We start from the raw sequence: 14,697 nt of genomic DNA on the forward strand, positions 1-14,697 counted from the left end.
TGTCAGATTAGTGTGAACCATGTTAACACCTAAATCAATTTTTACCATAAATCAGTTGCTGTACTAGAAAGAAAGAGTGAAAGAAATATTTGCAGCCAGCAAAACATGACTCACGTCTCCCAGTTTTTCTTTTCCCCCTCCGTTGAGCGAGTTCTTGCTGATCTCCACCAGCTCCTTAAAGAAAACTTCCCTAACCTCGGAGAAACCTCGACTGGTGGGTTCCATCAGAGCCTCCAGGATGGAGCTGATGTAAGGCTGGACGTTGTTCCGTAGTAGTTGCTCCGCCTTGGGCACCACCAGAGCTGTACACCAGTAGGGACGAATGGAGAATGAAGTAGAAAAAACTTCATGGTTAGTTGCTGCAGCTTGTAAACAAGTAGCGCTGCAGATGACGACAAAGAGTAGGTCGAAGCGTGAAGCAAAATAAAGGCATGGCTCTGATGTCACAAGAAGTGGTCAGTATGAAATTAATCTATGCGATGACACTTAAGTTAACACACTTGTGCCTTTTCAATAGAAGCCCTGCAGCTTTCATTCCTAATCCACTAAAATGTAACCTATGCGAAAAGAGACAGACAAAATAAAAATAATGGCTAGGATTGCAACTCTCAAATGTCTGCATTGCCCCTGTGTAACCTGAAACTGCACGGCTTTGGGTTAAAGTCAGAAAATGGCCCATGCAGTGCAAGTGCGGAATGCTGTTCTGCCACTTTAGCTCAATGGAAACGATACATAACAAAGAAAATGAGCAGTCCTTGCCAAGTTCACTTATGAATAGAAAGCTGACAGGCTTACCACTCAGAGGGTGGATGATCTGGTGCTGCAGAAGCCAGCTAATCAAACAGAATGAGCGAGTGACAGAGGAATGGCTGCAGATAACAATAGACTTAAATAAAAAACAAAAGTTGTGTTGTGAGGAGAAAGTGCAAAGTAAAACTGGAGAGCTGGAAAATGTCAGATATGGAGGGAGGTTTAGTTACAGGGGAAAGGCCCTGTTGGTCCCAAATGTCCAAACTCCTGGGCAATTCGAGCAGTGTGGCGTTATTCAGTGACCAGACTGATTGCTTCGCTGTGCCAGTGTTTCCTGAACCACACAAACTGCAGCTACATCTCAATGAGGCAAACGGTAAGCGAACAATGAAGCGTGCACTTGAGTCAGGACGATCATGTTACGCGGCACAGCGAGCACCAAGTGAACCAAGTCATTGTTGGACGTGTAAGACGGACAACTGAGGCTGTAAAAGTAAATTAAAATATGGCATCAACATTTAAACATGGAATATTTCTTTCTGTCTGTCAGCACTTCTTTGTCTTTTTTTAGTCCTCCCCTTCTGCCTTCCTAACCATTGCCCCGAAGTTACTACCTGTATCATATTTTGTTTAATAAAACCACGTGTTAAATTAGAGTCCCTATACCTCTCTTACTTACTACAAGTATCAACAGCTGTGATACTGTAGACTAGTTACTGCCTTTTCTATCTGGCCTCATCTCGGTGAGATATGTAATAGTGCATTTCAGCATCTATATATCAATGTGTAGTTAGGACAGTCCTTTAAATACTTTTGACATAATGGTTATATGTGGAAAAAACCCAAAAACGTTGGAGACCACATTCAAGCCATAGGCGTAGACATCAAAATTAGGGCTTCCTGTGAGAACAGAACACTCATTCCTAACTAATGGTGGAAACAATTTTGTGGACAAACTCCTGGACTATGCAAAAGGTACGTTAACATCAACAAGTCTTTTGCATGTAGATATTGGTCACCTTGTATCTTGTTGCTGACATGTTCTTTAGACGTGATGATCTGGTCCATGTCTGTTCGCAGTCTGGCATCCAGTGGAACTCTCTGGGCCTCACAGGCTTCAACCAGTGCTTTATACTGACCGGTGGTCTGAGACAACACCTGCCTGTACACTGCATCAGAAATCTGGAGGATAGAGACGTTAAAAACATAACTGGTTTGGACTTGTTTGAGTCTATCCTGTGTTTCCACAGCATGTCTGCAGTGCACTGTACAGTATGATAGGAACTCACCAACATCCAATCCCTCTGCCTCTGCTGCATCTTCCCCTTCAGACGTGGACCAATCACGTTTCTCAGCTCTGGGTGAAGGGTCTCCATCACCAGATTAGCCAGAATCTGTACACACACACACACACACACACACACACAACATACTGCATTTATGTAGTTACACATGATGTATAAAAAAGAAATGAGAATCCTGCCTGGATTTCTGACTGGATTATATGGATAGATTTCTACCTAATAGTACTTTTAGTTCATACTGCAAGGTCAGTTCTGCCTGTACACTTGTTACAGGATGCTACAGTTACCACGGCAACGTGCCAGCTGGGGATTTTTACATTAGGTGTGGTCAAAAAACAGCTAATATCCCCCACCCAAAGAAAAACTAAAATAACCTCAAAAACCACAGCCTCTCTTTCCGCTGTGGTTACATGGATACAGTGCGGCGACTGAGATGACAAACAACTAGATACAAAGAGGAAGGTAAGCTGGTTTCAGTGGCACTGCCCTCACAGCTGGCACATACATATGTAATGTTCAATACCTCCATTAGGTTTTAACTAAGCTAGACTAAATATTTGGTTAAACGTGTTGCTGGGTAATGAATGGCTATAACAAAAGCAGAGTAGTTTTTCCACACAGAGGAACAGAGACAGGTCTGACAAACAGTAGGTGCTTGTTTGTTTGGAAGTATTGATTTATATAGTACTTCTTAAATGGTGTTCTCTGTATTATTGTTACGTTGGTGGCTGCAACTTGCATTACATAGCTTTGATATCTCACACTTCATTGGATATAGTGCCACTTTCAACATTTATCTAGATACCCCAAAGCTTAGTCAAAATTGTAAGTGACACTTTTATATCCTTTTCTTCAATATTTGCATCTTTTAATGTCTGCACTGGATAGCTTATTGTGCCACATTTTGTTTATATCTATGATATCTATTTTGTTTTACAGATAAAGTTCTAGCACTGTACTAGAAATGTATTGTTGAAGTGGTGCAAAACCTGCCAGCAGGTCCATCTTTGTCATTGTCACAGCGCCTGCTAGTGCATTATGCAACGATGGAATCTTGGGCACGAAATCTATCACAACAACGGCATAAAGTAATGTCACACAGCAACATGAGTCTTCAGCAAGCAAGCTATAAGAAGAAGCAAAAAGTGTATAATTTTTGGAAGAAGCTAGCTTGGTATTGTCAGCGTGGATGTCATGGCAGTGGCTGCACAGAGACCGAAGAAGAAGTTTTCAGAGGAAGCGAGGAGAAAAAAAGAGTGACCGAGCAAGAGACTGGACAAAAGAAAAGAGTTTTTTGCTCGTTGGTGTGAGCTAAAAGGACAGATGCTGAGCTGGCCTTCTTTCTGTAGGACTAGTAAGTAATAACTTGTGAACCAGCTTGCTGTGTCTTGTGTTGTTGGGCTTGCTTGATGTTTGCCTGTGTTAGCAAAGTTGTTGTCTCAGCCAATGGTTTCACAGCCTCTAGCTACAAATCTCAAGTTGATGACTTACTTGATAACACACAAGGGTAAATTTTTTTGTGTCACTTGGTTGCTGTCTAGCTTTGTTGGCGTCGAGCCAGGCGAGAGGGCAACATAGGTCTGTAGCTCTGCAGCCTCTATGGACATAGTGTTAGCTAAGAGCAGAGGCAAAGAGGCCAATGAGGACACTGATGGAGGACGTTAAGAAGAGAAAAAAAGAGTGACCAAGCAAGAGGTTGCCACACGTCAGCGAGAGCTTCATGGCAAGCATATTTTCCCCTTCTGTGTTCACATAATAGATTAGAAATCCACAGGAATGTCTTAAAGGCAGAAATGCTGGAAAATTCTCCAAAAGTGTCTCATAGCACTGTCACCTGCTTCAGATAAAAAAATCTTCTTTACTACATCAAGAAACATACAACATTTTGAGCCCAAATTGTCTCTTTGTCAGCAAGGTACAGAGGATTCCTCTGTATTAACCTTCTGTACCGGCCAGTATCAGCTGGACATGTTGTACTTTCCATCATGTAACAAATAATCAATGGGACAAGATAACAGTGCTGCAATTCACGAGACAGTATCCTCACACATGATCTGATACTAATGACACTGAAACAATAAATTTAACTTTATTTTGCTTGTGTTATGCAAGTCTCCATCATCTCAAGACAAAGAACTCCCGATGCTTGTATTTCTATATAACCAATAACAACATAAACCCTACCAAAGAGAAAAAACATGTTCCTTTTTAAAGCTTAGTTGATTTTAACTTGATTTTAAGTTGAACTTGTTATGGGGACTAGAGAGAAACAGGCAGGAAACATGGAGATTAATGAAAAAAAGGTGGCTGCCACAAACACACGGAGCGACTATGAAGCACAAGTAGGAGATTGAAAGGGACTCATTGAGTGGGGAAAGCAACAGTGTGTGTGTGTGTGTGTGTGTGTGTTCTTGTGAATGCTGGTATGTTTAGGGGTGGGGTCTTGTTGCTGACAGTCTCTTTGAAGGGCTTGTGTAGGTGCATTCTCGTACTACAGTGAGGTGTATCACCTGACATCAAAATACCAGCAATGTGTAAGATACTGTGCCAATTGGAAACAAGGTCTTTCATGATAGCCCAGTTTACAGTAGCCTATGCTTAACATCTGTAAAATGTGACACGCCCTGTGGACCGGATTTTAGATCTAGAAATGCAGACTTCAGAGGATCCAGACACTCAACTGGGACACAGCTGCATTGTGATCAATCTGATATGCTGACCTGTGGGGGCTTTCCGCACATCATATCCCAGGTCCCGTAGTGTCCTTTGGCTTGTCTGTGAAGTCTCACGGCATCAGTGAAGGCTGGCGTCTGAACAGTGCACTTCTCTGACAGACCTGTTGGGGGCAGGAAAGAGCAGATGTTTGGTGACATTAGAGAAACAATCTTAGTATCATCTTAGTAGCAAGATTCCTTTTGTTTGCATTGATGATGATTTCTTTCTATGGAAGTAAGAAGAAGACCTGAATTAAATTCACAGAAAACAAGTGTTTGCCTAAGCTGTTTATTTGAAAACTCGAACGGGTCTCAGAATGCTCTGCAATGACTAATGGGCATGAAATGGAAATGACATGAACGAACGTGTGGACATTCAGCGTCTGCAGATTCCCACACTAACATCTGAGTCACTTCAAACTGTCTGAAAGCATAATACTAACAAGCGTTATATTCAGTAACAGCTGCAGTTGCTGCACGCCCCTATCACACACAACTGTGTCATCTCTCAAAAAAGGAAGATGTTGGCTTGTTGGAGGACAGATTTTATGAGGTTGCTATGGTTACTGCCCCTCCCAGCTGACAGGACAATAGAATCAGCTCACAAGCATTCTGCGACATGCGTGTGTTTTTAGGAAGTTGGTTCCTATCATGTGGGTGTATTTAAGTGATGAAAATAAATCGCCAGCTGAAGAGCAGCCTCTCTCAAGGCCATAGCACTGAGGCCCACTGAGTGCTGAAAGTAATGCATCCCTCACAAAAGAGTATAAACAGGTGTATGGAATAAATCATCCCTATAATTAGAAGTTTGTCCTTCAGAGCAGTTCCTCCTTTAAATAAACTGCGTTTTCTCCTTTGGTGAACAAGTCAGCCCTTCTAATGCACAACTGTGTAATTAAAGGATAGGTTTGCTGTTTTTCAACCCAGCCCTTATTGAAATGTTGTTTATAGCACAACTTCAACAATAGCAGCAATGCCCTTTTCAAAAGCTTACACTTACAGTAAGTTTTGTAGTCATGCTGATTGTCTAATGAAATGACCAGCCTAAAAACAACCCATGCCTTTTAAAACATTACAGTAACAACAGGCTAATGTTTAGGACGACAGATACTGTTATATGCTGTACAACTACTGACATATCTAAAAAAGTAAATAAAAAAAAAAGTGATTCTTCAGCTGAAAATGGGCCCAAACAGTAAACGGAAGTGACATTTCTGCACTTATTGTACTACTGTAACTGATATTGTCAGTACATGCCTCTGTGCCCCTTCTGTGGGCCAAGAGGGCCTTCACACACACAAAAATAGGCTAGGCTGTTCTGGATATTACAGCATCCACTCTTGCTGACTTCTGGCTGATTCCTCTTGAGGTGCCAACAAATGAGCTGATGCTGCATTATGGATGAATGGTTGGTTTACCCAGGATGCCTGAGTGATCATCTGTTGTATGTGAAGTCTGTTATGCACAAAAATCAATGCGCATGTGTGTATCTTTATTGCCTGTCTATGAAGTTGTTTCATCTGTGACTCAGACGCAGCTGACAAAGACAGGAAGTGACCAAGGAGTGAAGAGGGGGAGGGGGAGAGCCAGACAGGAAGCTGGCTCTGCTCTCAGCTCACTAACTCTTTGCAGACAGGCTGAGGGTCGGCGTGTTAGCTTGTTTTGGCACAAGTTTTCATGAGAATTTGCTGGACACTAAGGTTGGAGGCACTGTGGGGAAAAAATGGCAGCGATAGCCGGCTTGTGGTTTACTATCCTTAGACAGTTCAAGACCCACAGCTGATAATGTGCATATCTTTTAAAGTGTTCCAAGCAGTCAACCAACCAGTTGTCCCCATGAATATAAATTATCTGGATGGCTTCACATGGCTAAGTTCCACTGGAAAAGGTATTAAATTTTCTCTGCCAAAACAAGCATGCTGGTTAAATATGAAATCGAATTTTGCATAACTTCCATGCACAAGTTTATTTTATTGCACTACCGGATATTTAATTGTTGCTAGTTCAGTTTAGAACAACACATCCTCGACAAGAAGCTTTAGACACACAACTTGCTGTTGTTTGATCATCAACTGATAGACATTCGACATCATACATGCACATGGTGCACTTTTGAGCAGGCTTTCCTGCCCTCGCTGCAAGGTGACAAGAAGGTGAGCACAGCCCTAACATAACCTTTATTTTCGTAATGGAACTGTAACTTTCAATAGCACCCCCAATACACACATTTAAACAGGGTTTTTTCATACTAACTTAGGGCGGAGGGTCACAGAGGAAGAGATATGAAGCAAATGCCCCTTTTCTACCGCAGGGTACCAGCTCAGTACCTCGACTCTACTCGCCTTTTTTGGTTTTCGATCTGGGAAAAGTTGTACCTGTACCTTCTACCTGGTACTTTTTTTCTTATCACCTCCATCGAGGTACCAAGCGAGCTGAGGCGATACTTAAATGTGACGTGTAAGCACAGGAGACCACTGATTGGTCAGAGAGAGTCGTCACTATTCACTGCATCATCATTGCGCATCGGGGTTAAAATTGTGACGTGTGAACTAGGGTTTAACAGAAAAGATGCAGCAAAGACAGACTTTGCCAACACCAAGTAATACCAATGAGAGCCCCTAACATAAAATGGTAATAGTAAATAAGTGCCAAAGACTTTTTCCTAATCATATTGTTTACTCGTGGCCAGGTACCAGTGTGTGGCCTGGTGACTGGGAGCTACTGTGCTACAACATTCAGTGTTGATGGATGATGTTTGTTTTCACCGTCTACATCACAAATATGTGTTTCTAAGAATAAATTAGTTTTTTGAACACTTTTAGGGCCCAAACGATGGCCAGATCACTAGTGTGAAATTCTTGAAAGTGACTTCTACATTCTCAGCCTGTTGCTCACTTCTACAGAAGTGACCTCTTGATGCCGACAGAAAAAGGAAAATATTTTTTTGACGATCTGTCGGGCATGTAAATCACTACACATTCTCCATGCGTCTCCAAGCTAGATCAAGGAATAGATTACAGTTCCTTTGCACTGTGTGTGTGTGCTATGTACAGTATAAATAGAACATGTGGCAGCACTTTACACGGTCTCTTTATGTGAGGCATTTCCCTCCCTGCCTTACTCACCACACTCTGGTTGGTGGGATTTTAGCAGCAGCCGTGGATGAGTTCCCAGGCCTTCATATCCACAAGTGTGTGTGTATATTTCTCTGAGTTAAATATATTTGGCATTTTAAAACCCATTAAGCATTTGGATGTCAAATATGGTCTGATTAGAATTCAGGCCACCTGCCTTCACGTTGTAGCAGGTTTTTAAACTCTTTTTTTCAAACCCTCACAGTGCTGCTAGGGTTTGAAACTATTCATGCATGCCGATGCTCCCATCGGCATGCATGAATAGTATTTCTCCATATGGGGAAGCCCTATGGAACCAACCAAAACCACAGTAGAATAAACACTTATTAAAACATACCATCAGCCACACACATCACAAACACATGACTGAATAAGTCCGAACATGCAATTTTAGCAGATCCTTGCCTCCAGTAGCAGTGAATGAGTGAATGCAGGGCACCTTGTATTGGTTTATTTTGTATATTTGTATATACACTATTGTCTGTTAACTGCACCATAGAGTACATACATGTCAGGCTTTTAAATCATATAGCATGCTGAGAAGCACAAGGCCCTGTTACTGAAAAGCCATAAACCTGGATTGAAATGTTCTTTTATCGTCCTTTGAATGTGCCCATTGCAGGTCCCTGCTGAGTGGAATTAGTCTGAAGTCTATAGCACAGAGCAGAGGGCTGGTGGCTGATTTTAAAGACTGTGGGGGTGGAGAGTTGGCTTTGATTGATGCTGCTCTAGTGGCCCAGCAGCAGCTCAGAGCAGTTTTTGACTACTACTGTAAGGCGGCATCAGCCTGAATGCTGGTCAAACAGCAAAAACTGAACCCATCATAAGCACTGAAACTAATGAACTTACTTTAACCTACTTTTCCCTTAAAATATTGTCATTTTGAAGGTACACTGACTTGTAATAGGGAGTATGGCGCCACTTTCATTCCCACTCCGAGCACCTGTACTCCCACTATGTGACTTGAGTTGAGCAAGTTCGAGCATTCTCCCGTGAGATTCGTGTAACGTTTTAAAGGCACTAGTTCACACGTGGGCCTAGCTCGGTATTCTCAGTAAGAGGGCAAGGAGAACATCGATGGAGGAAGCTAAGAAGAGAAAATGAGTGAATAAGCAATGAGCAAGAGGCCGAACAAGAGTAAATCTTGGTCTGGCTTTTGTTGTTGGTGAGAGCTTTGTGAAATAAAAAGCTGACGCCGAGCTGGACTTCTTGCTGTTTGGTTAGCTTCACTCCGTACACTGTAGGGGTGCCTAGTCGTGCATAATGTTGCTTTAACTGCAACACTGTTATATCACTGGAAACCGGCTGAGTGGCCTGCAGCTTTAAGGAAAATTTCAGTTTAGGACAGTTTCAGTGATTATAACATTTTACTTACTGGGTAATTATAGTGGTAATGGGACATGGTGACTGCTGTAGTCTGCACTAAGGTTTACAACAGAATCCTTTACTGAAGGTCAAGCATCCAGAGCAGACAGATTCTAATTACCAAGGTGAACCAGAAAAATTAATTTCTGAGGCGTAAGGCTCAATTTTTAGATAAGGAAACCCTGAAAACATTTGCCTCAGTTGTCTGATGTCTCACGGTGGCCCTTCCCAATTCAAGGATTTAAAATGGTTGACGGTAGAAAATAGCAACTCAAATTGAGACTTGAGAATTGAGATCGGCCACGGTATTTTAAGAATTTTTTCATGCTAGTTAGGGAATCCCATGGATATTTAGCGGCAGAGCCACAGACATTGTGCCATGTAGATAAGACATGTTCTGGGCAAAATACCCATCTCTACATGGCAGCAGTAGAGTGGAATAGACTTCCACTAGAAATAAAATCAAGCCAGTCCTGTCGTAGGTTTAAATATGCATGTGGGAAATGGTTATTTGACCAAAATGAGAGAATGACTTAGAAATATGTGTAAGTATATAATGTAGGTATGTGTGCTGTGTGGGTATGCACGGTATGCTTGTAGGTATGTGCGCTTGGAGGACACTTTGTTAGACTACTGCCTAATGAAGTGTCCACACTCAAAGGTGGGAGTGGCTGCTTTATTGGGTGAGCAGCTGTGTCTCGTGTGGTGGCCGCTTGGTATATGTTTAAATGTTTTAGGTGGCAATATTTGTCGGTATGTATACAAATCGCCTATGCATACATGTACAGTATGTTGATGTATAGATAGATACACGGCATATATTTTCTTTTGTCTGGCTTTGTAGTTTTATATAGAGGGATATATTGTTTTTAATGTAGCCTATGTGATGCTGCAGTGTACCTTAGTCATCTCTGACTGTGTATTACTATCATTGTGTTCCTGAAAATAAGACCACAATGGGGAAAAAAACTGCAAGTTTTATATACATATACATATATATATACATATATATATATATACACACACACACACACACACACACACACACACATATGTATATATATGTATATATATATATGTATATCATATACATATATATACTGTATGTATATATATGTATATGATATGTGGAATCAAATCAAACTAATGTTTATTATAAAAAAAAATAAAAGGGTCCATTAGATTCTACTGTGAGCCTGGCTTTTCAGTCTTGGTTTAACTCTGTGGTGCAAACATTCAAACTGACACGTTGACCAGTCCGGTGGGCTGCGGCGTCGTGTTGTGCAGGATAGTGCGGTGCAAATGTTAACTGAGCTGATTAACAGGGTGCTTTGCAAATCATCCTGTTAAGGTGATGCAAAGCAGCAGCTGATCATTTTATGGGAGAGCTATTGTGGATAAAACAACAACATGAGCTTTAGTGGATTCAAACAGATCTTCAGTGTGTCAGTGTAAACATTTAACTTGCGGTTCTTACTTATCAAAGCCAGCTGAATAGCGTCAGTGTTCAGCTGAAAAATTGCTTTGCATGAAGCAAATATGCTGCTAGGTGGTTTATTCTTTATGGGCACTGCAGCATCTGTACCATAACTGTATGATTCAGAAGTGTTCAATTCAGTGGTAATTTTTCACTTGGACATATTAGGAAGCCATCTGCCTTTTACGTCAAGATAAAATAGCTAGTAACGATTTAATATTAAGAATTCGGAAATGGAGTGAGTAAAAGAAACTCACTCAGGCTGTAACCCCCCCGGGAAAAGTCTTTCTTTTACCGGTTCTGGTTTTCCTCAAAACACAGACATGGCAGAGGTGAGACTGGGTGTGTCAACACAGGCCAAAAGCATGAATGCCAGTCCACACTGACAACAGCCATGGCGACAGTAAAACAGCAACCCACTTTGCAACATATTCCTGGATCCCAGCCTCACAGCTGGAATGTATGGCAGGGACCCCTGGCATTTACAGAGCATGCCTGAACAGGTAGTGTTGAGAAGTATAGGGCGAGCTAGACTGGATACAGACAGAGGCTGATTTTGTTCTGCAGTCAAAAAGTGTGTGCAATAGAGTTGGTGTTTGGCTTCTAATACATTTGCCCCTTAGCTGGTTTTGACCAAAACATTCCTAAACTGAAGAAATGAAACCTCTGTTTTGGCCGTTTTCAAACTAATACTTGTGACAGACACCTGTTAGTGTGTGTGATTAAGCAGGAATGCTTTGAATTTATTCAACACAGTTGGCTGGCATAATATTTGTTAAGGCTTAAAACAAGGTTAAATCAGGTTGAGCAGCTTTGTTAGCTTGATGATGAATCTACATCCTCCTACAGCATGTGTTTCATGCTTTACATGGTATGAAGTTTAGTTGTATTGTGATACAGGATTGTATTGGCTTTAAATTACAGCGGAAACATTTAGACAAACTATAGCACACGCTTTCTTGTATCTTTCTGTGGGTGAGTGATCTGCTGCAGCTGACTTGATAATTGTGATGCCTCCTTGTGCATGATGATCCAAAAATCACTTGAAGCACAATTACAGACACTTTAGCCAGACATTAGCTTTCATAGGAGGAAAGCAGTTCAGGCCTTAACGCTCAAACAACACAAACAGCATTATAACTATGTGTAGACGCCCATGCGTATGTATGTGCTTGAAAATTAGGGTCAGCTAAGGTCAAATTTTGTGTGTTTGTGGTTTAAATCTTCCATGTACTAAAGAGGTTAGCTCTTTGTTGCCAAATTGTCTTAGACTGTAGTGTACTGTAATGTACTGTGTGTCCCTAAAGTTAAATAAAATAATCTGTTTGGCTATAATAATCATAATAATCAAATCATAATATTTATAGATTTATTAATGACGTAGAAAATGTGTTTTTAGGTATCTAGGTGCCATGATGTAAAGTTGTCTGTACAAATTTATTTATTTATTATTATTACAATTTATTTTTACAATATGTTTCTTGGATTCTAAGATTCCTCTATTATAAAAACTGAAAAATTAATATATCCAGTAAATTTCAACATTATCTGTCAGTGTAACTTTATAGGGTCCATAATTTGTATAAGAATGTTGTTAAATTATCTACGTTTGATCTACAAACACTTTCAACACCACCTGCCTTTGCAGCCAGCAGGATCTAAACAAGCCCCATCATGCCCACTGCAGCAGCCGTTTGTTTGTCACTGATTCTCTGTGGATTTGTATTTTTATCTCAACTTCCCAAAGTTCCCACTCATTCTGAGCCTCTCTATCTCAAGTCTAAATAAAGCACACTGGATGCTGAGACCACACACTCACATACATGTGCATGCAAGCAAAAATTTAACCTTACTCTCCTCAAACAAAGGCAACAAATAGACTCCTGACTGTTTGTTATACAGCAAAATGTCTGCCAATTAAGACTTTATTAATTTTTTTATTTTAATAAATTTTTAATTTAATACGCTCTGTGGCAAAAAAGGTTTGGAAGCAGTTCAATCATATATACCACTTTAGATTCCTCTCCACAAAGCTCAGGCTGTCCAGCCAAGCCAAAAGAGACAGTACGACAACATCCAAAAAACATCCTCCAGCATGTCGGTGCCTTCTGTCTCTCTCTCTCTCTTTTTCTTACAATGACACATGAGTCACGCCATCACAAGAAGAAAACCTTAATAGCAGATCAAGAGGAGGTCTCCACCCTGATAAATCAAACATCCTCTAATGTGCGACCAAAGGCAACATACACAGCTGTAAAGTTTGTATTGCCATTCTTTCATGATGTTAAGATAAACAATACTTTATTTAAATGTTTCACAATAAGAGCCTTCCAAGAAAGTGGAGGGATTAGGCTCCAATTAATGACTATTTCATTAATTGGATTAATTAACAATGATTGTTTTGTCTGACCAACAATTCAAAACCCAAAGTTACAATGATTTAAAACAGAAAAGCAGCAAGTCCTGCTCTACAAGGGATTATAATCTGTAAACTGCTGAAAAATTTTACTGTTAAACAAAGAGTTGAGTTTGCATTAATGGCAAACTGTAGAGACAGCCAATTTAAAAAAAACAGCTTCTCACTAAATATGATCAAATGTCAAACAGGAGAAATTAGAAATAAAAGCCTGTCTCTAACACAAGTCGGGTTCTCTCTTCCAGTGAAACTAAGTCCCTGCCCACTATTTGAGTGACACAAATTGAGTGACACTGTGCTGTGAAATTGACAACAATGATACTCTGTCACACTGTTACCAAGACCAATCATAATAAAAACAGAAATGCAAATCATTCCTGCAGCATTTTACAGACCAACCTGCTCACTCAGATGGCACGTAAAGGCTTCACACTGTGACACACACTCACTCACACACACCCTCGTCTCAACAAAGGTAGAGAGGCACTAAGGGTGGAGCACAGAGAGAAAGACACTGCTGCTGTTCAAATGGTTTACATGTACTGTAAGCTCTGGACAACTGAATTTATCAATAAATCATCACAGTTATATAATAATCAGAATTCTTATAATCAATTAAAAGTAATTTTTCAAGCATTTGCTAGTTCCAGTGGTATTACTCTATTTTTAAGTGGAAGTGAAGTCATGTGTGCTTGTTTGTCTTGTTACCATTGTTACTGTGTCTGACACAGTCCTGCAGCACAGCGTGCCACTTCTTCTGCTCCTTCTCCGTCATCACACAGAAGTAGTGGTGGCGGGCGTGCGGGTGCCACAAGATGAGGGGGAACTGGGACGCACACTTAATAAACGGATAACTGCCCACTTTAGCCTGAATACCTACAACAGATCACATGACAGAATGGTAAATATAAGATTTAGAAAGTGCTTTACAGACAGATTTTGCCCACTTTTAGTCTTTACTTTGGACTAATAGTGACCGTGCAGACCATGGTCAAAAAAACTTAATCTGATTAATACATTTGTGTGAAAGGGATACATGTACCGGAAGTGTAAGAAGAAAGAAAGAAAAGAAAAAAGAACAAGAAAGTCACACAAAAATATAAATGCACCAAAGCATATTGTCTATACCTTTTTCAAAACAATATATGTGCATTATTTTCTTTATTCTTTTCCTACCTGGCAGGCTGGTATTAATCAGCTCCATGTATTCCTCCATTGAAGTCAGGGCCTTGTACCCAGCACAGTTGATGGTTGCTTTCGGGTGAAGGTTCTGTTCGTGTGCCTTTCAGAGAGATGGCAAACACGGCAAGCTGTTTTAACACAAAAGTGTCCAAATCACCAAATCGGACAGCTGTTTTCTCAAGTAAGAAGTGCACTCACTGTTTTGCTCTCATAGAGGTTGATGGTGTAGCTGTTTGGCACAGATACAAAGCGATTCCTCCACTTCCGATTCTCCTCCAGATACTGAAACAGACTCCCTGAGAAGATGGAACGACCTGCCAGAGGGTCCTGAAAAGTCACAGAGTGTAATGGATTG

The 14,697-nt window shown here is 40.8% G+C and overlaps 1 protein-coding gene across 1 annotated transcript in view; it reads right to left on the bottom strand.

Moving 5' to 3' along the window:
- Positions 1-14,697, bottom strand: part of niban2a (niban apoptosis regulator 2a) — a 31,657-nt gene that overhangs the window by 7,097 nt on the left and 9,863 nt on the right. Inside the window, exons 3-9 of the mRNA XM_038733778.1 lie at positions 14,541-14,669; positions 14,337-14,442; positions 13,869-14,036; positions 4,775-4,890; positions 2,040-2,144; positions 1,770-1,932; positions 115-302 (exon numbers count right to left, since the gene is read on the bottom strand). Of these exons, the coding sequence (XP_038589706.1) occupies positions 115-302; positions 1,770-1,932; positions 2,040-2,144; positions 4,775-4,890; positions 13,869-14,036; positions 14,337-14,442; positions 14,541-14,669 (975 nt within the window). The remainder of the gene's footprint in view (positions 1-114; positions 303-1,769; positions 1,933-2,039; positions 2,145-4,774; positions 4,891-13,868; positions 14,037-14,336; positions 14,443-14,540; positions 14,670-14,697) is intronic.

This window comes from Micropterus salmoides, unplaced genomic scaffold (genome assembly GCF_014851395.1).
Source record: "Micropterus salmoides isolate LMB-PRFRI ecotype aquatic unplaced genomic scaffold, ASM1485139v1 Ms_hic_scaffold_20, whole genome shotgun sequence".
In the NCBI taxonomy this organism is placed as follows: domain Eukaryota; kingdom Metazoa; phylum Chordata; class Actinopteri; order Centrarchiformes; family Centrarchidae; genus Micropterus; species Micropterus salmoides.